Source organism: Leopardus geoffroyi, chromosome E3 (genome assembly GCF_018350155.1).
Source record: "Leopardus geoffroyi isolate Oge1 chromosome E3, O.geoffroyi_Oge1_pat1.0, whole genome shotgun sequence".
NCBI lineage: Eukaryota > Metazoa > Chordata > Mammalia > Carnivora > Felidae > Leopardus > Leopardus geoffroyi.
In genome coordinates, this window is record NC_059340.1 from 24,519,039 (window position 1) to 24,545,283 (window position 26,245).

The 26,245-nt window shown below is 46.0% G+C and overlaps 1 protein-coding gene across 1 annotated transcript in view; it reads right to left on the reverse strand.

The window, feature by feature from the left end:
• Window positions 1-26,245, reverse strand: part of VWA3A (von Willebrand factor A domain containing 3A) — a 71,830-nt gene that overhangs the window by 30,086 nt on the left and 15,499 nt on the right. The window contains 10 exon segments of the mRNA XM_045461204.1: window positions 2,845-2,970; window positions 6,612-6,677; window positions 6,911-7,019; window positions 7,341-7,466; window positions 10,783-10,889; window positions 12,302-12,400; window positions 18,224-18,278; window positions 20,875-20,952; window positions 21,048-21,172; window positions 26,064-26,187. Coding sequence (XP_045317160.1) covers window positions 2,845-2,970; window positions 6,612-6,677; window positions 6,911-7,019; window positions 7,341-7,466; window positions 10,783-10,889; window positions 12,302-12,400; window positions 18,224-18,278; window positions 20,875-20,952; window positions 21,048-21,172; window positions 26,064-26,187 — 1,015 coding nt within the window.

The following is a 26,245-nucleotide window of genomic DNA, read 5'->3' on the forward strand; positions in this document are numbered from 1 at the left end:
CCACCATCCCCACCCCCTTCTCTGGAGATTGCTAGAATTTCCAGAGTAAGAAGATGTCCCCAGCAATTTGCTTCCTCTTTGATTTGTCCATCCTCTTGGCCCCTTCCCCACCCTTACCACCAAGATCGGCACCTTGGACTTCAAGATGACAGATGGCCCTTCTGTGGGCTCCTAACACAAGGCTTTGAAGAAGTAAAAAGTAACTCCTACACCAGATCATTTCAGGAGCCCTGATCTAGCCTAGCTTCCCCTTACCCACATTTACAAACCGAAAACCTGAGGTTCTGAGATATTAAGTCATAACTCATGTATAAATAAGACACAGAACAGCAATTCCCAAACTTTGGACACTTGAGCACTGCCTTCATGAATTTTGCTGTATCTGAGTACCACTGTCCTGTTTAGAATTTTTTTAAAAAAATTTATTTTAAAGTAATCTCTACACCTAATGCGGGGCTCAAACTCACAACCCCGAGATCAAGAGTGGCAAGCTCCACTGACTGAGGTAGCCAGGTGCCTGTAGAATTTTGTAAAAAATAAATCAACCATGGGGGCACCTGGGTGGCTTAGTCAGTAGAGCATGTGACTCTTGATGTTGGAGTTGTGAGTTGGAGCCCTACACTGGGTGGAGAGATTATTTTAAATTTATTTATTTATTTATTTATTTGTTTGTTTGTTTGTTTGTTTGTTTTAATGAGCCTGAACAGGGGAGGGGCAGAGAGAGGAAGACACAGAATCAGAAGCAGGCTCCAGGCTCCGAGCTGTCAGCACAGAGCCCGACGCAGGGCTCGAACCCACAAACTGTGAGATCATGACCTGAGCCCAAACCGGATGCTTAACCGACTGAGCCACCCAGGAGCCCCTAGAGATTATTTTTAAAAACTAACTCTTTTGGGGGCGCCTGGGTGGCACAGTCGGTTAAGCGTCCAACTTCAGCCAGGTCACGATCTCGCGGTCCGTGAGTTCGAGCCCCGCGTCGGGCTCTGGGCTGATGGCTCAGAGCCTGGAGCCTGTTTCCGATTCTGTGTCTCCCTCTCTCTCTGCCCCTCCCCCATTCATGCTCTGTCTCTCTCTGTCCCAAAAATAAATAAACATTGGAAAAAAAAAAAACAAAAACAAAAAACTAACTCTTTTGGGTGCCTGAGTGGCTCAGTTGGTTAAGTGTCTGACTTCGGCTCAGGTTATGATCTCACAGTTCTGTGATGGTTCTGTGGGTTCAAACCCCACATCTGCTGTCAGTGCAGAACCCACTTTGGATCCTCTGTCTCTCTCTCTCTCTCTCTCTCTGCCCCTCCCCAGCTCACACATGTGCATGCTCTCTCTCTCTCTCTCAAAAGTAAAATAAACATTAAAAAATCTTTTTAAAGAATGAAATAAATCAAATATGTAATATTAAAGCCTTTAAATTATTAATTGGATTTCATTTAAAAAATTAATTCCCTTTTTGTACCTAAATAATTTTAGAAAGAAGATGTATTACAACAATAATGAGCTTGTTTTAAATACATATTAGAAAAATTAAACCATGTACCTTGCAAACCGTAAGTAATGCATGTATTGCATTTTGGGAAACTCCTGGAAAGGTTGTGGTGTCAGACAGACCTGGGTTTAATTCAAACTTGATCTGTCTCTAATCTCTCGGGTCTGAGGCAAATTATTTAGCCTTGTAAGTTCAGTTTCCTCATCAGTAAAATGGGGATAATAATACATCTGCAGCAGACTGTTGTTTTTAAAATAAGATAAGACGGGGCGCCTGGGTGGCGCAGTCGGTTAAGCGTCCAACTTCAGCCAGGTCACGATCTCGCGGTCCGTGAGTTCGAGCCCCGCGTCGGGCTCTGGGCTGATGGCTCAGAGCCTGGAGCCTGTTTCCGATTCTGTGTCTCCCTCTCTCTCTGCCCCTCCCCCGTTCATGCTCTGTCTCTCTCTGTCCCAAAAATAAATAAACGTTGAAAAAAATAAATAAATAAATAAAATAAAATAAGATAAGACATTTAAAGAGTTAAGCATGGTGCCTATCTTAGAATGGGCACTCTGTAGAGTGTTATTCTAATTATAATACAAATAGCTGTTATGATTTATAGAGACTAAATAGAAAAGCTGGAGCTAAAATGTAAGGTTCCAGTTTCTAGGTGCTGTGTTTCTTCCATTGTGTCCAACCAGGCCAAGATGTCTTCTATGACACAGCCACATGTTCATCTGGTGAAGCGATAAATGCATTCTCCGTGCCTTCTGTTCACAGTTAAGTTTGTGCACAGTCTAAACAGCTCATTGCTTTTTTTTTTTTTTTAAGTTTTATTTATTTAAGTAATCTCTACACCTAACATGGGGCCCGATCTCATAACCCTGAGATCAAGAGTCGCACGCTCCTCTGACTGAGGCAGCCAGGCGCCCCTCAGCAGCTCATACCTTTTATGGTGCTGTGTCCATGAGCTGGCTGCGTTACTTTACTGATGTTACATTAGTGAAGTCACCAGGCAGGGACGTTTGCCCTGAATGAAGTGCTGGGTGCCAAAGACTGTCTTCAAGATGGCCCACTCAGTGTGGTTGAGGTTTCTGTCCTTCTCCGAATTGGGGTGAAGGGAGGGGACAGTGATAGATGGGAAGGGTGGCAGGAGCCTGCTGGCCTTTCTCTGAAATCAATTTTTCAGCTAGAAAATCCATCAAGATCCTTCCAGCACAGTGGAAGGCCCACCTGGCTCAGGGGTGTCATGTACAGCAGAGGGCACGGCTTTGCCTTGTTTTTCTTTAGCACATGGGGGCCTTGGCAGCCATGCCCTCAGGGAGACGGGTGAGAAAGGAGAATGGAGTGAGGCCAGTTCCAAAATCTTCACCTACACCACCTACCTCCTTCATCATGCCCGTTAGCTCCTCATTGGGGGTCCTGTTGCGCAAGGCTTGGATGTGGCTCAGGAGGCTCTGGGCCTTCTGGATTTCTGCCAGGAGCTGGTCCATGTCCCCACTGGTATAGACCTGGGGGTAGCAGGAGTAATCAGCCATTAGAGGTCATTTGGCTACTAGCAATGGCCAAGGCAGGTCAAGCAGCCATGTAATTTCCCAAAGCTAAGTGTCAGATTGTTTAAATCAGAAGTTGTCAAGTAGGGTCCATTGGGGTGCCTGGATGGCTCAGTCAGTTAAGGGTCTGACTTCAGCTTAGGTCATAATCTTGTGGGTCATGAATTCAAGCCCTCTAATGGGCTCTGTACCACCAGTGCAGTGCTTGGGATTCTCTCTCTTTTCCTCTCTCTCTCTGCCCCTTCCCCACTTGTGTGCTCTCTCTCTCTAAAAATAAGTATATAAACTTTAAAAAATAAGATAAAATAGGGTCCATGTGTTAGCTACAGCCTGCAAATGTGTTGTATTCCATTTCTATGGTATTGTTCTGCAGCATTTTTATTTTATTTTTTAATTTTTTTAATGTTTATTTTTGAGAGAGAGAGAGAGAGAGAGAGACAGAGTGTGAGCAGGGGAGGGACAGAGAGAGGGAGACACAGACTCTGAAGCAGGCTCCAGGCTATCAGCACAGAGCCCGATGCGGGGCTCAAACTCACATACCTCGAGATCATGACCTGAGCCTAAGTTGGAAGCTTCACCAACTGAGCCACCCAGGCACCCCTGAAGCATTTTTAAATAACTGAAGGGTTTTCTAACCTTAAAGATACGAAGAAACACTTTACACCCACTGGGTTGGCCATAAACGTAATTTAAAGAGGACTTGAGCAAGCATTGGTGAGGATGTGGAGAGTTGGAGCCCTGTGCACTGCTGGTAGGGATGTAGAATGGTGCAGCTTCTGTGGAAACCAGTTTGGCACTTCCTCAAAGAATCGGACACAGAAATACCACATAACCCAGCATTTCCACTTGTAGGTCTATAACCCCAAATAATTGAGAACAGGAACTCAAGAGACTTGTACACCAATGTTCACAGCAGTTCACAACAGCCCAAGGGTGGAGACAACCCACATGTCCATCAACTGATGCATAAACAAAAGGTGCTACATCTAGAAAATGGAATATTCTTCAACCACGAAAAAGAATGAAGCTCTGAGACAAGTACAACATAGATGAACCCTGAAAGCATTACACTAAGCAGGGGTGCCTGGGTGGCTCAGTTGGTTAAGCTTCTGACTTTGGCTCTGGGCATGATCTCATGGTTCATGGGTTTGAGCCCTGCATCGGGCTTTGTGCCGAAAGCCCATAACCTGGAGCCTGCTTCCGATTCTGTGTCTGCCTCTCTCTCTGCCCCTCCCCTGCTCACACTCTTTCTCACTCTCAAAAATAAAAAAATAAAAAAAAAAGAAAATATTATGCTAACTGAAAGAAGACAAATACAAAAGGTATATGATTCCATTTATATGAAATATCCAGAATAGGTGAATCCATAGAGATGGGAAGCAGATTGGTGGTTTCTTTTTTTTTTTTTTTTTTTTTTTAATTTTTTTTTTTCAACGTTTATTTATTTTTGGGACAGAGAGAGACAGAGCACGAACGGGGGAGGGGCAGAGAGAGAGGGAGACACAGAATCGGAAACAGGCTCCAGGCTCTGAGCCATCAGCCCAGAGCCCGACGCGGGGCTCGAACTCACGGACTGCAAGATCGTGACCTGGCTGAAGTCGGACGCTTAACCGACTGCGCCACCCAGGCGCCCCAGATTGGTGGTTTCCAGAGGGCTGTGGGGGAGGGGAAAGAGGGAGGAACTGCTTAATGGGTACAGAATTTTCTTCTGGGGGGGATGAAAATGTTTTGGAACTGGATAAAGTTGGTGGTTGCACAACATAGTGAAAATACTAATTGTTCACTTTATTTTTTTTTAAGTTTATTTATTTATTTTGAGAGAGAACGAGAGCAGGAGAAGGGCAGAGAGACAGGGAGAGAGAATCCCAAGCAAGCTCTGCACTGTCAGCATGGAGCCTGATGTGAAGCTCGAACTCATGAACTGTGAGATCATGACCTGAGCCAAAATCAAGAGTTGGACACTCAACTGACTGAGCCCCCTAAGTACCCTTAATGGTTCACTTTAAATTGGTTCACTTGATGTTATGTGAATTTCACCTCCAGTTTTAAAAAAATGTAAAGGAGTCACACATACACACAAATCCCGATTTCCAGCTCTTGAAAAATCCCAAGACCTGGCGGCACTGGGGTCACATTCCTCCAGAGCAACAGCGGGCTGGGGCTGAGCAGAGGCACCTCTCTAGACGGGGCATGTGCTGCCTAGTCCTCCGAGCGCCACACACTCTCTGCTCCCCGCCCCCACACTCCATCGGAGTCAGCTGTAGGGTTTTGTTATCCTTCTATTGTTGTTTTGCTCATATTAAAAGAAGACAGGGGTGCCTCAGCGGCTTAGTTGGTTAAGCCTCCTATTCTTGATTTCAGCTCAGGTCATGATCTCACGGTGCCTGAGATCAAGCCCCACATCGAGCTCTGCGCTGACAGCGTGGAGCCAGCTTGGGATTCTCTCTCCCTCTCTCTCCCTCTCTGAAAAATAAATAAACTTAAAAAAAAAAGAAGAAGACAATGAAATTTGTTGTAGCCATATCTCTCTCAAGGGCAGAAAAACAACAGAGAAGCCAAGAGGGCTACAGGTTTTAAGATAAAGGAATTTATTTTTAAGTTTGTTTGTTTGTTTGTTTAGAGAGTGCAAGCGCCTGACACAGGGCTCGATCTGACAAACTGTGAGATCATGACCTGAGTCAAAATCAAGAGTTGGACACTTAACTGATTGAGCTACCCAGGCACCCCTCTATTTTTTTTTAAGATTTTATTTTTAAGTAATCTCTACACCCAACATGGGACTTGGACTCACAACCCTCCGATCAAGAGTCACATGCTCCACCAACTGAGCTAGCCAGGCGCCCCAAGATAAAAGATTTCTTAAATCAGCCAGTTTCATTCATTTACTGTACCGTCCTAGCCCCTGTAGTCCATGGCCTCAACAAACAGAGTCTGGGAAATGACAGAAATGACATAAACAGAAGGGGTGTTACCCAAGGAAAATGTTGCCTGACCTTGGCTCCTTGGTGTTAAATGCTAGACATGGTGACACTCGAACACTGTGAGATGCAAATATTCGTTTGCTTATGGCTATTCATGGTTACAGGCAAGACACAGCCTGTTAGCTGAACAGACAGTTGGATTTTCAATCCGCCAAATGGCTCCATACACATTTGCTAATTGTTACCTCCATTGTGGACACAGGTGGCACCAACGGACATATTGGTACAGAACTGATGGCTCACTCACAGTTGACCCTGCAGTAGCAGGGATGTACTTGGAGAAAGACCTGAGACAACTGTTTCAGACTCACAGCTTTGATGGGAGCAGAGGTGGGGTGGGGCCCACGTTGTTGTCGACTGGATAGAGATTCAGGATTCTACCAGCAAGGCTTTAAAAGGCCTCTAGGCACACTGGTGCACAATCAACTCATCGCGCATGCTGAGCAAAGGATCTCCTGTGACTTCATGCTGTCCCTGCTATTCCCACATATTCATCTTAACCTGATTATACTGAGCATGGTGGTGGGGGAAGGAAGCAAGTACAGATCCCCCAGAAACAGCCTTGGAGCCAGGCAGGGAGGGAGGGGAGGGACACCGCATGTTGACAGAAGGGCTTACCTCCGTCTCTGTGCTATAGCAGTGGTAGTAGCCCCCAAGAGCTTCTGCAAGGTTCTTTAGGACAGCCTATAGGGAGGGAGACAGGGTCAGCTCTCCATAGGGCAACGCCAGTAGTCTGACAAGCCTTCTCCTTGACTGAGCCTCCCAACTGCCCAAAGGGAGAATTAGGTGCAAGGAGAGTTGTGTTCTGGTCCGTAGTTTGGGAGGGGGTCCCTGTCCATGCACGGAGCCCCCAACGCTGGCCCAGCTAGCTCCCTATGTCCAATCCAAGGGAAACACTGGAGAATCCCAGTACTTACAGGGGGCACCTGATCGTTGCATTTGTAGGTGATGACGTGGGTGATGAGGTCCCGTCCCACAGTGGACTGTTGGATGTAGTTGGACAGAATTTCAGAAGGCTGATCTGGGCTGGGGAGAAGACAGAAGAAAACGGGGTGCCCCAGGTCAAATCACTTTGAGGACCATCCAGAGAAAACGGGAACATCTACCCAATCGAACTGACCACGTGTGTTCCAGGTCACCTGGGGAACGTGTGGGGAGGAGTGGACTACAGGCCTGGCCTGCCATGGCTGCTCCCTGCTCTGACGCCTGTGGACAGATGGCCTGTGAACGAAATCCTTCTCTCAAGCGTGTGTGAAGAGTCATGCTTGACGGTCTTTCCTCTAACAATGGATTGGTTCTCCAGCCCCCTTGATGTGGTCTGTTACCCACATAAGAAAGGAGACCTACCAGCTGCCCATTATGGTCACCAGAGAATTCAGTCCCTTCAGGGTGAAGATTTTCCTCAGGGCTTGTAGCAGATTGCTGCCCCCATCAGGCTGGAGCTTCTTCACCCAGAGCTTGAGTTCCTGGAGGCTGTGTAGACCACAGACACCTAAACACAGTACTCTTTCGGGGTGCCAGGCTCAGCACAAACACAAGCTCATTTCAGACTAACAATAATTCTTTTCTTTTTTTAAATTAAAAAAAAAAAATTTTTTTTTTCAACGTTTATTTATTTTTGGGACAGAGAGAGACAGAGCATGAACGGGGGAGGGGCAGAGAGAGAGGGAGACACAGAATCGGAAACAGGCTCCAGGCCCTGAGCCATCAGCCCAGAGCCTGACGCAGGGCTCAAACTCCCGGACCGCGAGATCGTGACCTGGCTGAAGTCGGACACTTAACCGACTGCGCTACCCAGGCGCTCCTTTTCTTAAATTTTTTAAGTTTAGGGGTGCCTGGGTGACTCAGTCTGTTAAGCATCTGACTTCAGCTCAGGTCATGATCTCACGGCTCGTGGGTTCAAGCCCCGCGTCGGGCTCTGTATTGACAGCTCAGGGCTTGGAGCCTGCTTCAGATTCCATGTCTCTTTCTCCCTCTGCCCCTCCCCTGCTAACGCTCTTTCTCTCTCTCAAAAATAAATAAACAAAAAAAATTAAAAATAAATAAAAATAAATTTTTAACATTTATTTATTTATTTATTTATTCATTTGTTTATTTTTTGAAAGAGAGAGAGAGAGACAGAGTGAGCACACAAGCAGGGGAGGGGCAGAGAGAGGGGGAGAGAGAGACAGAATCCCAAGCGGGCTCTGCACCATCAGCGCAGAGTCTGATGTGCGGCTTGAACTCATGAAGTGTGAGATCATGATCTGAGCCGAGATCAGGAGTCGGATGCTTAACCAACTGCGGCCTCCAAGTGCCCAGACTAATAATAATTCTTGAGGTGGATACCTTCATTCCAATTTTATAGATGAGAAGACCCAGTTAGGACTTGCCCAAGGTGATACTGTAAGCAACCGGCAACACTGGGATATCAAGCCAGGCCTGACTCTAGGACCTGAGGTTCAAGTGACTCTGCCCATCAGGGGGTCTGGGCTAAGTTCCTTCTCCTCGATCCTGCCACACAAACCCCACTCCAAGTGCAGAGTGAATGCCCTGACCCCAGGAACACTCCAGAAGGAGGCACCGTGGCTGTGTGGCCGCATCTCACGTGGACTGGGATATACTCCGGCCCTAAGAGGGAAGAAGATGTGAAGCAGTGCTTTCTCCATTAAACACCTCACACGGAACCAGTGAGAGAGTTCTGCTCTTTCCGTTTCTCTTTGACCAAAAAAGTAAAGAAAGAAAAATAAGAAAAACAAAAATAAAATAAAAAACTTCAGCTCAGAGCTAGTAAGCCTGTCTTTCATTGTGCTAAGTGTTGAGTCTCCCTTTTAAACAAAGGGAAAGAGGCGCCTGGGTGGCTCAGTCGGTTGAGCGTCCAACTCTTGATTTCGGATCTCACAGTTCGTGAGTTCAAGTCCCTGCATCGGGTTAAGCACTGACAGTGTGGAGCCTGCTTGGGATTCCCTCTCTTTCTCTCTCTCCCTCAAAATAAATAAGTAAACTTAAAAAAAAAATAAACAAAGGGAAAGCAAATCCTAGGCCTACTGCCTTCTCTGGCCGATAGGTTTCAAGTTAGAATTTAATATCATTGTTTTGTTTGCTTTCATTGTATTTATTGTTATGGCTGCATCCTAATTACGGCAAGTGATAGGGCTTCATGATTATGGTACTGATAGCTTCCTTCAATAATCCATGTAGAATTGATGTTTTAAAACAGTACACGTGGCAGAGATGTGACAAAAATCACCAGGGTCATCCAGCAATGACTGCAGTTGAGAAGCTCTTGCCTATGACCTCATGGTGACTTTTAGATCTAATATCCCATAGGTGGGGTCTAACTGGAGTGGGAACCACAGCAAAAAAAACACTCTCATTCACTGAGTGCCCTCATTTCATGTTCACGAGAGTTCAGTGAGGGATAGGTATCTCTGACCTCTCTCTGCTGAAGACAGTTGAAGGACTGGTCAAGGTCACCTGCTCTGGGCTTTGGCAGCCAATCCTGGCTCTGCCACTTTGGGCACGTGCCCTAACACGGGTCCCAGTTTTTTCATCGGCAAAACGGAGATAAGAATCCTATTCCAAGTGCTGGCCCTAAGTATTAAGTAAGATAGCTCATGCTAAGCACTTAGCATCGCACCTAACATGTGGTAGGTGATCAAGGATTTTCTCTTCATGGAAAAGACACTTTTATTTACTGCCATAAGTAAGTAGAAATTCTTACACATCTTCCTTTTTCCCCCTCTACGCTCCCCTCCAAAACCCCAAACTAGAAGCTTCCAAATAAAGGACTAGTTAAATCATAGTACATTTACAGTGGTATACTAATGTAGCCATTAAAAAAGAGTAAGGTTGGGAGAGCCTGGATGGCTCAGTTGGTTAAGCGTGCGACTCCTGATTTCAGCTCAGGTCATGATCTCGTGGTCTGTGAGATCAAGCCCCACGTCTGGCTCCACGCTGTGAGTGCAGAGTCTGCTTGGGATTCTCTCTTCCTCTCTCTTTGCCCCTTCCCTGCTCGCACGTGTTCACACACTCTCATTATCTCTCTCAAAAATAAATAAAAAAATAATAACATTAAATAAATAATATTAAAAATAATAAGGTAGATCTGTGTGTACTGAGAGAGAATGCTATGCAAGGTTAAGTGCAAAGTCAAAGTGCAAGACAGTGCAACGCACTCCTGTTTGAATAAGCACACTGATGCGTGTATGCGTGGAAGTAGGTAGAGGAAACAGTTACTGGGAGGTGAGAGAGACTCTATTATTTATCCTTTCATGCTGTTTGAATTTTTTTAAATGTTTATTTTTGAGAGAGAGAGAGAGAGAGAGAGAGACCGCACAAGCAGGGGAGGGGCAGAGAGAGAGGGAGACAACAAAACCTGAAGCAGGCTCTAGGCTCTGAGCTGCCAGCGCAGAACCCGAAGCGGGGCATGAACCCACAAACTGAAATCATGACCTGAGCCGAAGTTGGACGTTCAATTGACTGAGCCACCCAGGCGCCTCCATGCTGTTTGAATTTTTAAAAATGAACACGTATTATCTTAAAAATAACAAAACTATCTTTGCTAGTTGGCTAGAGAAAAATGGCACCTTGTGGTTGTCTTGTCTTTTCATTTTGTGGATTGCTCACGACGCTGGCCACTTTTCCAAAGGTTACTGGTCCCTGTGCTTCCGCTCTGTGAGTTGACTCTTTGTACTCACTGACCTGTTGGGGTCTTGGGTTTGCACTGTGCTCATTCCCGAAAGACACTACCACATAGAGAGGAAAATGAAGAAGCAAACATTCTGGCCAAGGTTGGGTAGATACTCACGTGGAGGGGCTGACTTCCACGGGGTCTGGCCAGAGGGCGCTGGTGCTGGTGCCGAAGGACAGGACATACAGCTTCTCCTTGTGGCTCAGCTGCTCATCAATGAGGCTCTGGCAGACAAAGGGACATCATTGGCTCCTGGAGCCGTGGGCCACATGGAGCCTGGCTTCACTCCTCATGCCGGGGCTGGGCCCTCTCAGTTGGGGTGTGAGCCGTGCTGAGACAGGGTTGCTTAGTGGCCCCAAGCTGACATTTGCTTCCTGCCCACTGAGTCGCAAGGAAGTGTGGGATGAGTGCCCCTGGTGACCCATCCCAGCCTGTGTGCGTGGTGGAGCCAGGGCACCGGCCTCAGCCTACAGATTGGCATACCACCCTGGGAGGCTGTGTCCTGACTCACTCCCAGTGACTGCAGACTGATGTCGTCTTCCGGAGCAGCTCCTCAGGGTGGCCACATACTTGGGTCGTGGACTATGGGGGGAGGGGATATGAGCGTCTCAGCTACCCATCTCAGCATGCGCTATGGTTGGACCCTTAACTGTGGCACCCAGGGAGGAGGGGGACAGGGGTCGGGGGGGGGCAGTGGCTTCTCGCCAAAACACGGTGGCTATGCGATGGGCACAAGGCCAGCCTGTTTGATGCTCTCAAGCTGCCGCTGATGAATCCCCAGCAGTAAGATAGCTTCTCCTCTTCTTCCTGGCTAGTTAGAGTTTCATCTGTATGCCACCAACATGACCCCTGCCATGGCTAATATTCGACCAGCCAGCCTGGGGAATCTTTAGAAACTCAGCCCCAAGAACGTGTCATGAAGGGGTCTGCGCTATTTCCTGACATCCGTTGAGACCAGGAACGGGGGACAAGCGTGGACAACAAGTCCATGTTGAACCCTAAGAGTCCTCAAACTGACTATTGCCTCCAAAATTCTAGGGGTTCCCATAAGAAAATAGCCTCTCCACATTAGTTCACAGAGGCTACAGAGGTTTTATTTTCCATGCCAGACTTTGTACTGAGCACTTAACTTGGGTGAACCCCTTTCATCCCAGGGCAACCCTGTCAGGTGGCCACTGTTATCATCGTATTTTACTGATGAGGTAACCTAGGCATAGGGAGATTAGGTAGCAGGGCCACAGCCTCCAAGTGGCAGATGTGGCTGGGACTTGAGCCCAAGTCATCTAACTCTGGAGTTCTTAGCTTCTTTGTTATGGACAATGCCAAAGAAAATGGGATAGCTCTTGGGTCCAGAAAAGACCAGGAGACTGGGGCTATGCTATGCTGGGGTCACTCCAAGTGATTAGTCTTCCTGTCCTCTTTCCGGGGAACTCGGGGGCTCTTGTGGACAAGTCTAGCTAGCAGGGACTGCTGTGGTAAGAATATTAGAAGCTCACACTGGAACTGAAAAGGACTCCGTGGTTGGGTTTCACAGAAACCTTTGCAGTTGCTACAAGGGAATCCAAGGAGCAAGCTCACAAAGGGGAGGGGGTGATGGGGGTGGTTCCAGGTACTTCTCTGTACCAGAGAGACTTACCAGGAGGTCATTTTGGAACTCCTCTTTTTGAGAGCCACTGCCAATGGCGGACACATCAACGATGATGCCAACTCTGGCTCCCTTGATGAGGCCAAATGCCTAAAACCAAAGAGGGCATGTGGAAATAACCAGCACAACTCTGTGCTTCTCTGAAGCCTCTTCCCGGGCATCTCTGCATAATGCAGACATTGGAACATACCCCCGACCTCAAAAAGCAGCAGAAGGCAGGCCCATTTTACAGAGGAAAAAGCAAGACTCGATGTCCTGACTTTAGATCTGGACAGTATCTGTTCTTATTTCTTTCTTTAAAAAAAAAATTTTTTTTAATGTTTATTTACTTTTGAGACAGAGACAGAATGTGAGTTAGTTAGGGGCAGAGAGAGAGGGAGACACAGAATCTGAAGCAGGATCCAGGCTTCGAGCTGTGAGCACATAGCCCGATGCGGGGCTCGAACTCACGAGCTGTGAGATCATGACCTGAGCTGAAGTCGGCTGCTCAACCGCCGAGCCCCCCAGGCACCCCGTATCTGCTCCTATTTTGTGGCAGCCTCCTCTTCACAAGGGTTTCCTCCCTCATGTCCACTCTTATAAAGTAACACATGTCTGTTAAAGACAATTTGGAGACCAGAGGAAAGCATTCTTTGTAAGATACAAAGTCGGATATCTAATTCCATCAGCTGATTTTGTTCCATTTCTCTAGATCCTTATTTATTTTTCACCCACTCTACCAATCAAAGGTAGATGTGTCAAGCTCACGGCTGCCATGGTATTTCTGGGAGTTTCTAATTCTGTTTCTAGCGGTTCTCACATTCTATATGTCAACGCGGTTTGACTCTGCCCGGGACTTCATCTTGTTACGGCTGCATCATGAACCGGGATTTTCATTCATGCAAAACGGCTAGTTCTCTAGGGGCAGTGGGTTCCATTTGATGCTTTTGGTCTGAAATCTCACTTTCCTGCACGCCCAATTTTCCTGCTTGATTAACTTCTCCTCTCAGAGAGGTGTGTTTTATATCTCTCACATCCCAACATTTCCTTTCTACACTCCCTCAGCAAGTGATTTTCGCCTCCGATTTCACTGAGAAAAGAAAAATGAACCAGAGTTTTGTTTTGTTTGTGTTTTAAGTTATTTTTTATATTATTTATTGTTTTAAGTAATCTCCACACCCAATGTGGGGCTTGAACTCCTGACCCTGAGATCAAGTGTCACATGCTTCACTGACTGAGCCAGCCAGGCGCCCCTGTTTTATTTTTTAATCTTTCCTTGCCTGCCTGCCCACCCTTGCCTACACACTTAGGCTTTTCCCCTGTTACAATGTATCTATGGCAACTACCAAAGCTCCAAGGCCAACCCTGTGGCTTCCATTACTGGCTCTTCTTTGGTCAAATAGGGACTTTGCTACCGTAACCATCCCTTCTCCTGGACTTCCTGTTCCATCACCACACCATTTCCATCACCATACAAATAGGCTGTCCTGTTGCCCATCTGAAAAAGGAAATAAACCTTCCAGGACCCCACCTCTCCCTCCTGCTACCCTACCTCATTTCTCTGCTTCCTATTTTAGAGTTGCTTCCTTACCCCCCATTTCTCTGCCACCCCCTCAGTTTAGGCTCTCACCTCCTCACTCCCCTGAAGCCACCCATGACAAGGTGATCAGTGAGCTCACTCTTACCAGACCCAATGGGCAAATGTAAGTTCTCAACTTTCTCCAGTTCTGAGGGGCACAGGACACCATTTGGCTGTGTCAAGAACATGACAAGTTGAAGCACTTAATGAATATACTTGTCTTTCAGGACATCACATTTTCCTGTTTCTTCTTCCACTTGCTGGCCAGTCCTTCTTACCCTCCACCCTCTCCTCCCAAAGTCTAAATTAGGGGACTGTCCTGGGAACTTGTTAGATGTAAAATCTCAAGTCCCACCCTAGATTTGCCTAATTAGAGTCTGCATTTTAACAAAATCCACACACCCCCGCCCCCACCACCACCAAAAGGGATTTGGCTGCCATAAGTTTGAGAAGCACAGGGCTAGGGGTCCATCATCCTTTAGCCTCCTTACCTACACCAGGGTTTGTCAAACCCCAAACTAGTGACAGTTTTAAAAAAAATGTTTATTTATTTATTTTGAAAGAGAGAGACAAAGATCAAGGGGGAAGGGCAGAGAGAGAGAGAGAGAGAGGGAGTCAGAGAATCCCAAACAGGCCCCAGGCTGTCAGCACAGAGCCCAATGTGGGGCTTGAACCCACCAACTGTGAGATCATGACCTGAGCAGAAATCAAGAGTTGGACGCTTAACCAGATGAGCCACCGAGGCACCTCCTGAACTGTTAACATTTTGAGCTGGACAGTCCTCTGTTGTGGGGAGCTGACCAGACCATTGTAGGGTGTTTAGCAACTTCCCTGCAAGCTGCCCTCCCAGTCTTGACAATGAAACATTTCTCCAGACAACGCCAAATGTCCCTTGGGGTGAGGGTGGAGGGACAAAATCACCCCTGCCCCCATTAAGAACCACAGTTCTGCACTCAGCCGCTAAGTGATCTCCCGTGTCTCAGGGATTTGAATACCATTGGTACACTGATGATAATCCAGTGCCCATCTGCAGGCAGAGCTCTTGTAGTTCCAAACTTCTGCATCCGACTGCCTGCTCGCGTCTCTGCCTGGGTGTCCAGCAAGCCTCTCAGACTCCATGTGGTAAAACCAAGACCTCTTGATTTTCCTCCTCACACCTGGTCCTCTCGTGAACGGCCTTCGACACGCACCCCGCTGGCCCCAAGCCCATGCGATCCACCAGCCCTGCCGGCTCTACCTTCAGGCCACGCCCTGAGTCCAACCATTTCTCGTTCCATCCACCTGAGCGCTTGAGCCTAAGACACCACCACTCTGACCTGACCTTTGTTCTCTATGGTCAGTTTATGAAGCAGGCACAATGGCTTTTTTTAAACTTAAGTCAGATCATGTCACTCCCCTGCTTAAAACCCTCACCTGTAGAATAAAATCTGAACTCTGCAAGGACATTCCTGATTTGAGCCTCCTCTCCTCCCCTTCTCCTCCATGTTGTTCACTCTGTGCTTGCTGCCCTGACCTGCTTGCTGCTTCTAGAACATGCTAAGCTTGTTCTTGTCTTAGAGCCTGGGCATTTGCTGTTTCCTCTGCCTGGAACATTCTTGCCTAGATGTCTACATGGGAATGCCCTTATTTCCTTCAGGTCAGTTGCCTGTTCAAAGGCCTCCTCTTTGACCCTTCTATTTCAATAGTCCCCCTTTGGGGCCCCTGGGTTGCTCAGTCGGTTAAATGTCTGAGTTCAGCTCAGGTCATGATCTCACAGCTTGTGAGTTCAAGCCCCGTGTTGGGCTGTATGCTGGCAAGGAGGAGGCTGCTTTGGATTTTCTGTCTCCCTCTCTCTGTCCCTCTCCTCCTCCCCTCCTCTCTCAAAAAATAAATAAATAAACATTTAAAAGAAAAACAGCCCTCCTTCTATCCTACTCTCGATTCCCTTACCCTGCTTGCTTTTCTTTAAGCACTATCACTAACTTGACCTTGCATATGATTTGCTAAATTATTCATTGTCCTCTCGCACTGGACTATAATCTCCACAAAGGTGGGACCTTCGTATTGGTCATGTTTCTAATCCTTAATCCTGGACCAGTGCCTGATATGTAGTAGTCTTCCAACCAATATTTGCTGAATTCAGGACCCAAATGAGGTCTGAGGCCTCCCAGGACATTACCGATCCTCAGGGGCCAAAAGGAGCTCAAATCAAGGGCCAGTTTTATTCCTTTTAAAATTTGAGGAACTGCCCTTAGAGCATTTGTTATTGAAAACATTCATTCTCTTACACTTAGCCATTGGAATTCTAGACGTTTTTCCGATAGAAATAACTGGAAAAGTACAAAAGAGGGGACTGGAGCCTGGTGATGCTAGATATTCCCATTTTTCAAGCGAGGGCTAAAAAACAGACATAAACATGAAACATCAGGATTTTCAATCTTGGCAACTAACTCGGGAAATATTTAAACTGTGTGGGCCAAGAAAAGCATGGCTGTGGGCCAGATTTGCCAGCATGCCACTAGTTTATAAGCCATAATATCCTCCATAAATATGGAAACAGACACCCAGAGGAGCGAGGCCACTTGCCTATGGCCTTGCTGACAGTAGTTGGGAAGTGGGCCCAGTGATGGCCTGTCCAGCACCCCAGGCTGCCTCAGCACCCAGAGGACCCACGAGTTGGTTTATGGGTGATCGCTTCCCTGGGATCCAATCCGGGCTTGTTTCATGGTTCCTCCGTAGCTCCAACAGAAAAGGGTACAGCAGGGCCACCTGGGTGGCTTGGTCAGTTGAGCATCCAACTTCGGCTCAGGTCATGATCTCACGGTTCGTGAGTTTGAGCACGATGCTCGCTGCTGTCAGCACAGACGCCACTTTGGATCCTCTGTCTCTCTCTCTCTCTCTCTGCCCCTCCCCTGCTCACTCTTTTTATCTCAAAAATGAACAGGGGCACCTGGGTGGCTCAGTTGGTTAAGTGTCCGACTTTGGCTCAGGTCATGATCTCGTGGTTTGTGAGTTCGAGCCCCACATCTGGCTCCAGGCTGTCAACATAGAGCCCGCTTCAGATCCTCTGTCTCCCTCTCTTTCTGCCCCTCCCCTACGTTCGCTCTCTCCAAAATAAAATGTAAAAAAAAAAATTTTTTTAATGAATAAACATAAAAGTAAATAAAGAAAGAAAAGGGTTGAGCAAAGAAAGGCCCAGCAATCCCTGCCTCCTTTGTCAAAAGTGCCAGGACAGGTGTAATAGAGGTGGGTAAGTATGCAGAACATTCCCTGAACAGATGTTTTTGGAGTGTGTGAAGATTTCATCCCTCTGGGTTTTTCCTGCCTGTGTTATCATGTGCAACCAGAGGGGGCATGCCACAGCTGGAGTCGTATATCCACTGACCAGTGTAAGGGAGTGAATAAGGTTCTGGATCTGAGACACAGATGACACCGGGGAATCAGCTGTGACAGGCAGCCTCAGCACTATGTTGTCACCTACTGGTCTTGTGTAGGGGTGGGGGTTGGGAGCAGGGAGCATGAATTTCAGCATCTGCCTGTCCCAGGGTTAAAGCAAGAACTGAGGATTACCTAAGGTGAAGCAAATGGTAAGCCAGTAATGTATCAGCTGGAGGAAAATAGGCGGACACAAATAAGAAAGCAAAACAAAGGTTAATTTGCCCAGGATCACTTTTCAACCCTTTGGATCTGAGGAAAGCATTTATTCAAACTTCTCAGAGAAGTTATGTCCAGATGATCAGCCTTAGTCATGACTTTCACTGTGGGTCTGAGATTAAATGGCTTAGGGGAACATCTGTTGTTTTCACCTGCCCAGGATCCATTTTCTGTTCTGGTAACAGCACCCTGGGTTTCCACGTGCAACCATCTATCCCCCTTTCTCAGTCTATGAGATTTGGGGGTATGTACCCAGTCTCCCTGCACGTCCCCCACCCCCTAGTTCCAGATCTACCTGTTAGTATATCTCACTCCTTGGCTATGGTGATCTAAACTGGCTATGGTCTAAATTGGCCCGAAGAGAGTCAATTTCATGACTTGGGAGGGCACAGTGGGAAAGGAAGGTGAGGACCCTTTCAGAGTGTCACTTCAGTTGGTGTCATGTGAGCCTAGAGCTGCTGGTGACCACTTTTCCAAGCTGGGGAGAGCCTTCCTAAGAATAAAATCCAGAGGAAAGCAGAGCTCAGTGACAAAGAGATGACATCATCTGAGCCCATGGATACAGCTGTGTTTGGGTTTTTCATTTATGTAGGTCGAGAAATTCCTTTTTTTAGTTTAAGCCAGTTTAAGTTGGAGGTCTATCATTTGCAGCTGAAAGGACTGTGACAAATACAGATGGACCTAGGAAAAAGGGGGAGGAGAATGAGATCCTTGTCTCTTACCTTCCTGCTGCTTTCTGTGAGCCACTGGATTCTCTGTTGATAGAGTTCAATAGCTCTGCCAAAACACCAGAAAGACTCATCACCCAAGGTCACCTTCATCAGTGAGCAACAGCCACTTAACATGCATGGGAAGAAGGTGTGGTTGGGATTTTGGGGTAATGTCTTGCTTGCTCTTCTCAAATCTGTGTCTCCTCAGGTGGGACTTCCCAGTCACCTGGAGAGGATCATAAATGCCCAACGGGGGCATTTCAGCAGCATGTTCTCAGTGGACTGATTAACAGAAAAAGACTTAGTTTCCAAAAGGTAGCTGGGGGAACTTCTTGAACGTGCCTTATTGCAAACCATTCCAATGGCTGGATGGAGACAGCATGTAACAGGTGCTCCAGTTAAGGACTCATCACTTGAATGTAACTGTTGCCCTCATTGAGAACAGGTGGGATTTGGGAGCCTACTGAAGGGCAAGCAAGACCTTTGATGTGAAATCATGGGGCAGTGGGTGGCGGGGAGAGTTTTAAGGTACAAATAGAGCTTGGAGCATGTACTTCATAATGGAACAGGCTGGTCCTTGAGATTCAGCTCTGCCGTTTACTAGCTGTGTGACCTTCAACAGGTGTGGTAACCTCTCTGAACCTAAGCTTCATCATCTCCAACAAGAAGATAATACCAGGACTCTACCCAAGTCAACTTGCCAGAAGTCAACTTGTTGAAAACCCAGTTGATTCCCTGAAAATCTATTTGAATTAACCGAAGAGGCTTGAACATTCCTTAACATGCTCGATTCACAATTAAAACCAATCAGCCAAGGGGTGCCTGTGTGGCTCAGTCTGTGAAGCCTCCGACTTCAGCTCAGGTCATGATCTCAAGATTCTCACGGTTCGTGTGTTTTGGGCCCTGCATTGGGCTCTGTGTGGATGCTCAGAGCCTGCTTCGGATTCTCTGGCTCCCTCTCTCCACCCCTCCCCCACTCATACTCCCTCTCTCGCAAATAAATAAATAAACATAAAGAAAATCAGCCAAAAATATTGCAGAATTCTTTAAAAACCTGTTTAAACCTTCATATCCAATATACATTGTTATAAAAGTTAAAATGTTTTGATAAATCTGGAAAATTGGTCAGTTAGCAACTGAATTTTGGATAATTGACTTGAGAGTGACACTATATTTCCAGTTGTTGTGAGGTTTAAATAAGATAATACATGTAGCCCTCAGCAGAATTCCTGACACGTTAATAAATGATGGGTATTTATTATTATTATAGCCTTTTAGGAAACCTTATGCAAACAGTAATCATGGATCATAGATTGCTATAGCAGGGATGGAATGTATACATGTACTATGAAAATCTGGTTTTGACATGCAATTTGCAAAAGTATAAACTCAGTCTGTCATTGAAAAAGTGGTCACTCTTAACTATTTCACATCAAATGAAGGTGTAAGGTTTTATGTGCTCACCTCAAGGGCTCATGGATTTTATTTTATTTTTAAATGTTTATTTATTTATTTTGAGAGAGGGAGAGAAAAAGTATGCATACTGCATTTCTTTGATTACTAGAAAGAGTGAACATTAAAATATATATACTTTTAGGGGCACCTGGGTGGCTCAGTCGGTTAAGCGTCTGACTTTGGCTCAGGTCATGATCTCATAGCTCGTGAGTTCGAGCCCCTTGTCTGGCTCTGTGCCGACAGCTGGGAGCCTGGAGCCTCCTTCAGATTCTGTGTCTCCCTCTCTCTCTCTGGCCCTCCCCCACTTGTGTGCTCTCTCTCTCTCTCTCTCAAAAATAAATAAACATTAAAAAAAATTTTTTTTATTATAAAAATAAAAGTATATACTTTCAGTGTTTTGTATGCCATCTTCTATGAATTGTTTATTCATCTTCTTTGTCCATTTTTCAATTTTGGTGTTTCGTTTCATATTGATTAGTTAGGCCTCATTATATAGAATATTACCCTTTCTTGTGTATTTTACAAAGGCTATTGTATACCTTTAAAATACAATCCTGGTCTTTTTATTAATAGAGTCTGACTTTGCATATATAGACAGAAAAGTCTTCTATTTCTAAGACCACACAGTCAACTTGAATATTTTCCTTTTTTTTTTTTTTTTTTGACTTCAGTGATTTTAATTTTTATATTCATTTGCCATCTTATTTTGGTGCATCAATTCATTTCTTCTTTTCTAAACGATAAGTTGACTATCCAAAACAGTTTACTAAATAATCCATTCTTTCCACTGATTTCCAACCCCCCCCCTTTTTTTTTCATCTATTTAGTTTGAGGGAGAGAGTGTAAGCAGGGGAGGGGCAGGAAGAGGGAGAGAGAATTCCAAGCAAGCTCCACACTCAGCACAGAGCCTGAAGTGGGGCTCCTTTTCATGAACTGTGAGATCATAACCTGTGCTGATATCAAGAGTTGGACGCCCAACCAACTGAACCATCCATGTGTCCAAAGGGCTCATGGGTTTTAAAAGGCTGAGAAAAATTGGTACGGTCCAATCTCTTCATTTGAGGAAAGAGGCAATCAGGGCCAGAAGTGGGAGAGGCCCGGTCAAGAACCCAGAGATTTTTGTCTGAACAAAGTTACTTTCAGGCTGCTGAAATGAGGAAATTCTTGAGCTCTGGGGTTTTTGAGAAGATACTGAATAACATACTTACCCAGAAAGCTTTGATTCAAACTGGTGGATCATCTGCGTGGAGAAGTGCACTTTCCTCATGACATCGCTGCCCTCCTCCCTGAAGAAGCAAAGTCTCATGAAGGGGTCTCTCGGGCCCGGGGGCGGGGTGTGTCATTACACGCTTGGGGGTGAAGGGAGTGGAGCTAGACTTACAGTACTGTGGTGCCCTGGCTAATCAGGTCAGCCAAGGTGAGCCTCTCAAACTGTAAACTGTGTGTGGAAAGCCAGTCTTCCGGGTCCTCCCAAGCTGAAGGTTGGGTCTCGTCTCCCTGTAGCCTCTGTGAGACAGAGCCAGAGTCAAACAGAAAACTGGGGAGAGAGAGGGCAAGGCTGAGGATGCCCTAGGTTCCCTCCACACGGATGCCCAAGGGTTGCCAACTCTGAACGCAGTCTGTTTGAGAACTCACCTTGCCGAGGGAACTGAGGAATAAGGAGGCCTGTGTCCTAAGCCAGTTGCTCTGAGAATCCCCATTCTCATCCGTCACCTCATCCCCACTATGTGGGGACAATTCAAGGGTCACTCACCACATGCTGCCTCAAGAGAGACTGAATATACAGACAGACGGTGGCTAGACCATATATGACAATACAACTCCGACCCACGACCTCTGTAGCCACCAATCCGTGAAGTCAAACCACAATTGTAGCCACTGGTCCAGAAAGGTCAGGACTTGGTCAATGACTGCCAGCTTTCCTATTTTTTATCTCACATCCAGCTCAGCACCCACCAGAGAAGGCCGAATATGCCCTCAAAACCAATCCTATGAGATGCCCACCTCCAAATTCCTTAAGCGAACACCTTCCTTCAGGGCACACATGAAGCTTTCCCCTTTTTCACCATAAAGCTTTCCGGCTCCCTGCGTTTGAGTCTCTGCCAAACACAAGTGAAGGTGGCTGACTCCCTTGCTAGAGCAAGCTCTAAATAAATTGCCTCTGTTCTCATATGGGTGGTCTTTGCTTATTTCTACATTTGGATTTTCTGTATCTTCCCAGGTGTATGAATTTTGCCTTCTATCAGTCTGAAGGGTCCTCAACAAACATTTGTTGGCTGATGGGAGGGAATGGATTTATCCTGTCTAGTCCAGAGAAGACAGGAGCAGCAGGTAAGTTTTAAATATAGAATTTCCCCACTATTGTAGGAGTCTGGCCATGAAAAGGACTCTACCCCTTGCTTATACCTAGTGACATAGTTACATAGTCCTAAGCTCAGGATTTGGGTGGTGGCCTTGGTGGTGGAACCGAAGTTATTCATGGCAAGCATTCAACACTGGTGATGCTTTCCAGGAACCAGAAGGTAGAGAAAACTGACCGGAGGCTCTGAGCCCATTTGGCCTTGATCAGCCTCTCCTGGAAGTTGGCATTTCTTCCTCTTCCCGGTGGTGTTCCTGAGCCCTTCTATGCACTAGGCGTGGTCAGTGGTGGTAGGGCTACAGTGTGAACAAGACAGAAATGTTCTTGCCTTCTTGGAGCTTACATTCTAGAGTGGGCAGGGGACAGAAGAGAAGAAATGAAATCTATGTATATTATTTCAAAAAGGAATAGTTCTAGTGAGAAAATGGAGCAGGGGAATGTGATATACAGTGAGTAGGGTAGAGATGGGGAGGTCACTTCAGCTGGGGTGGGGATCAGAGGAGGCCTCTGTGAGCCATCACCTGGAGGTCAAGAAGGAACCTGCTCTGTGCATGGCTAGGGAACACACATTCTGGGCAGAGGCATGGAGCGGGGAAGGAGTCAGAGTGTTTGAAGAGCAGAAAGGTGGCCACTGTGGTCGGTGTAACATGACACGAGTAGGGGCTGGGTAGGTGTGCAAGGCCTGGTTCAGGCCGGGCTTCCAGTGCAATCACTGTTGTTTGTGTGATACACCTAGGATGTAAATGTTGCCAGAATTGGTCATGACTCACTCAGGGTGTGGAACAGCATCATAAGGGAGGCCGGCTCAGTCCCACTATGACAGAAACTGCCATGCAGCATCTGATGACTGGGGAGTAGGTCTACACACTGTTTATCCCACCAAGACCCCCATCTACATTCAAAAATGGCTGCACCCATCTCCTGGGCACTTGCTTGAACCCTAAGTTATTGCTGCTTGGGTTGTACTTGTCAGGGCTTTCATTGTACTGGGTGAGGTGGAGGACAGGAGGTTGAAAATTCTGTGGATAGCTGATTGAGCTCCACTAGGCAGAGTGGAAGACACAGGAAGAGGAAAGTCTAAAGAAGAGCAGGAGAGGAGAGAGTGCAGTATGTGGGGTTCTCCATCCACTTGCTTTGTGATGCTGGCCCAGTGGGTGCGGCTCTTTTCTCACCTGGGACACAGGCATGTGAAGCTACGGCAGCACCCAGCTGTGCATGTTGCTGCATTAACAGATCTCGACAATGGGGCACCCGGGTGGCTCAGTCTGTTAAAAGTCTGACTCCTGGGGCGCCTGGGTGGCGCAGTCGGTTAAGCGTCCAACTTCAGCCAGGTCACGATCTCGCGGTCTGGGAGTTCGAGCCCCGCGTCAGGCTCTGGGCTGATGGCTCAGAGCCTGGAGCCTGTTTCCGATTCTGTGTCTCCCTCTCTCTCTGCCCCTACCCCGTTCATGCTCTGTCTCTCTCTGTCCCAAAAATAAATAAACATTGAAAAAAAAAATTAAAAAAAAAAAAAAAAGTCTGACTCCTGATTTCGGCTCAAGTCATGATTTCACAGTCGTGCATCGGGCTCAGTGTGGAGCCTGCTTGGGATTCTCTCTCCCTCTCCTTGTCCCTTGCCCACTTGTGCTCCTCCCATGCTCTCTTTCAAAATAAATAAATAAAACTTAAAAAACAACAACCTTAAAAAAAAAAAAAAACCCAAACCAGATCTGAACAATGATCCTTATTTCCCCCTTCAATGAAAATGAAATGTTATTATATTCCAGCTAAATAGCATTGTATGCCCTCAGTTCTGTGCCTGAAGCATGCCCTCAGTTCTGTGCCTGAAGCCTGCTCACTGCCCTGTTTCTAAAGGAAACTAGCAAAAGAAAGAAAGAAAGAAGGAAAGAAAGAAGGAAAGAAAGAAAGAAAGAAAGAAAGAAAGAAAGAAAGAAAGAAAGAAAAGAAATTAGCAAGTGTTAAAGAAGTGTGAACAACACTAAGAGCAAACACTTGAATAGCACTTATTATGTGTCAAGCACTGTTCACACATTAACTCATTTAATTCTACAAAGGTGTTACTGTCATTACCCCATTTTACTGACAAGAAAACTGAGGCACATGGGGCACCTGGATGGCTCAGTCGGTTGAGTGTCCAACTTCAACTCAGGTCATGATCTCATGGTTCCTGGGTTCAATCCCCGCGTCTAGCTCGTCGCTGACAGCTCAGGGCCTGGAGCCTGCTTCAGATTCTGTGTCTCCCTCTCTCTCTGCCCCTCCCCTGCTCATGCTCTATCTCTCTCTCTCAAAAATAAGTAAACATTAAACATTTTTTAAAAAAATTAAAAAGAAAGAAAACTGAGGCACAGAGAATTTAAATAGTTTTCCCAAAGTCACACAAGCTGGTATGTGGCACAGCTGAGATGCAAACCCAAGCTCAAGTTAGCTCCAAACTGTGACTATTCTAATAAAGGATTGAGGGAGAACTGATCAAAAGGTAAATTTCTTGTGTAATTTTATGCTAATTAAGTCCTGCCCTTGAACAGCATCAACTAAAATCATGGTCCCCCCCATCTCACATTTAGGGAAACCCTGCTTTACATAGTATGAACACTAGATGTCACTCTCTTCATCTTTCAGGACTCAACTTGACTCCCTGGTTGAGGACTCCGTGCATGGTGGATTGAGAATTCACCTTTCTTCCATTTCACTTGAATTTGAAATAAAATATCATGTTTTGGGGCATGGATTTTGTATCATTAATATTTGAAGGTCCACCATTAACACATAGACACTATAGATTTTGATGGTAGGGCATACTGATCATATAATAAGGTATGTGCTTTACATAGAGAGTCGTAAGCTCTTTACGTTGGGGTGATCCTTTCCATCTTTCCCACTGCTATTCATTTGTGAGGTATAGGAGGTCCCAGCTGTGGCTGATAATTGTATGAGTGGCCCTTGTACACCTGGGAAGTCATGTATTTGACATGAAATTAGATGAAGCAAAGACCCATATTATCAACATCTGAAGTCATTGAAAGAATCCCCCAGAATCTCAAGACTCTACTGACATTTCCTCATATTCTTTTCATTAAAATTGCTTTCCTATTAGTGACAATACTTGAGAAAAGTAAAATAGGACCATTTTCCTGATTGTTTAATTGCCAGCCTTAAAACTGTATTGTTTTTGGACTGATTATCGTTTCAAAGGTATCATCTTTAAACTCTTGTGTAGATGAGGTTGATGATTATAGGCCAGGCTTGTACCTAACAACTCCTGATCACAATAGTTTCTGTAGTAGAGTGAATTCTGAGTTCTAGACACTCTAGCCACCATTGTGGGAAAATAGTTCATTGACATGAACTAAAACCTAAAAGTCAGTCTAAAACCACAGTTCTGGTTATTCTAGAAGTTAATTCTCCTGCCATAATGCTCTTGCTCTGATAGCACTTCTGAAATGGATTTTTGGATCTAGGTTTTAGGGAATCCTCACAGAAAGACAAATCTTAGAAAGGGGAATTTTCGAATTACATTCCTTAGTCTTCAGGCTTTGATAATATAGACAATCTTCATATACTCCTGAATATTTAATGATATGGCCAAAAAGGCTATAGAATTTGCATAAAAGCATAGATATGCCTGTCATTTCTAAAGGCAGAGGATGGGTTAGATGGTTAAGCATCTGTCTCTTGCTTTTGGTTCAGATCATGATCTCAGGGTTGCAGGATCGAGCCCTGCATTGGGCTCCATGCTGGGTGTGGAGCCTGCTTGAAAATCTCTCTCTCTCTCTCTCTCTCTCTCTCTCTCTCTTTCTCTCTCTCTCTCTCTCCCTCTCTCTCTCCCCCTTTCCTTTACCCCTCCCTCCCCCCACTTGCACTCTCATAAATAAATAAATAAACAAACAAACAAATAAATAAAGGCAGAGGATTAGAGATGAATGCTTAACTAATCTTTTTAACACCAAGATCATATGTGAAGAAAGAAATAACACATTCTGCATTCCCTGACTATGACTTGTAAGCACTGTGACTCACTTAAAGCACTATGGTTTTTACCAGTAAATCCTGTGTCTGGTTAACATGTGTAACCAGTAGTCCGTTGTCTGGATTTTGGCCGAGTCCATGGATATCCTTCTGGTCCAAGTGCTTCTTTGAATCTCTGTCATTGCTTCTCCTTACACTACAAAACACACAGTGAGCGATTGATCAATGTCCCAGCACTAGACATTGACTCCACA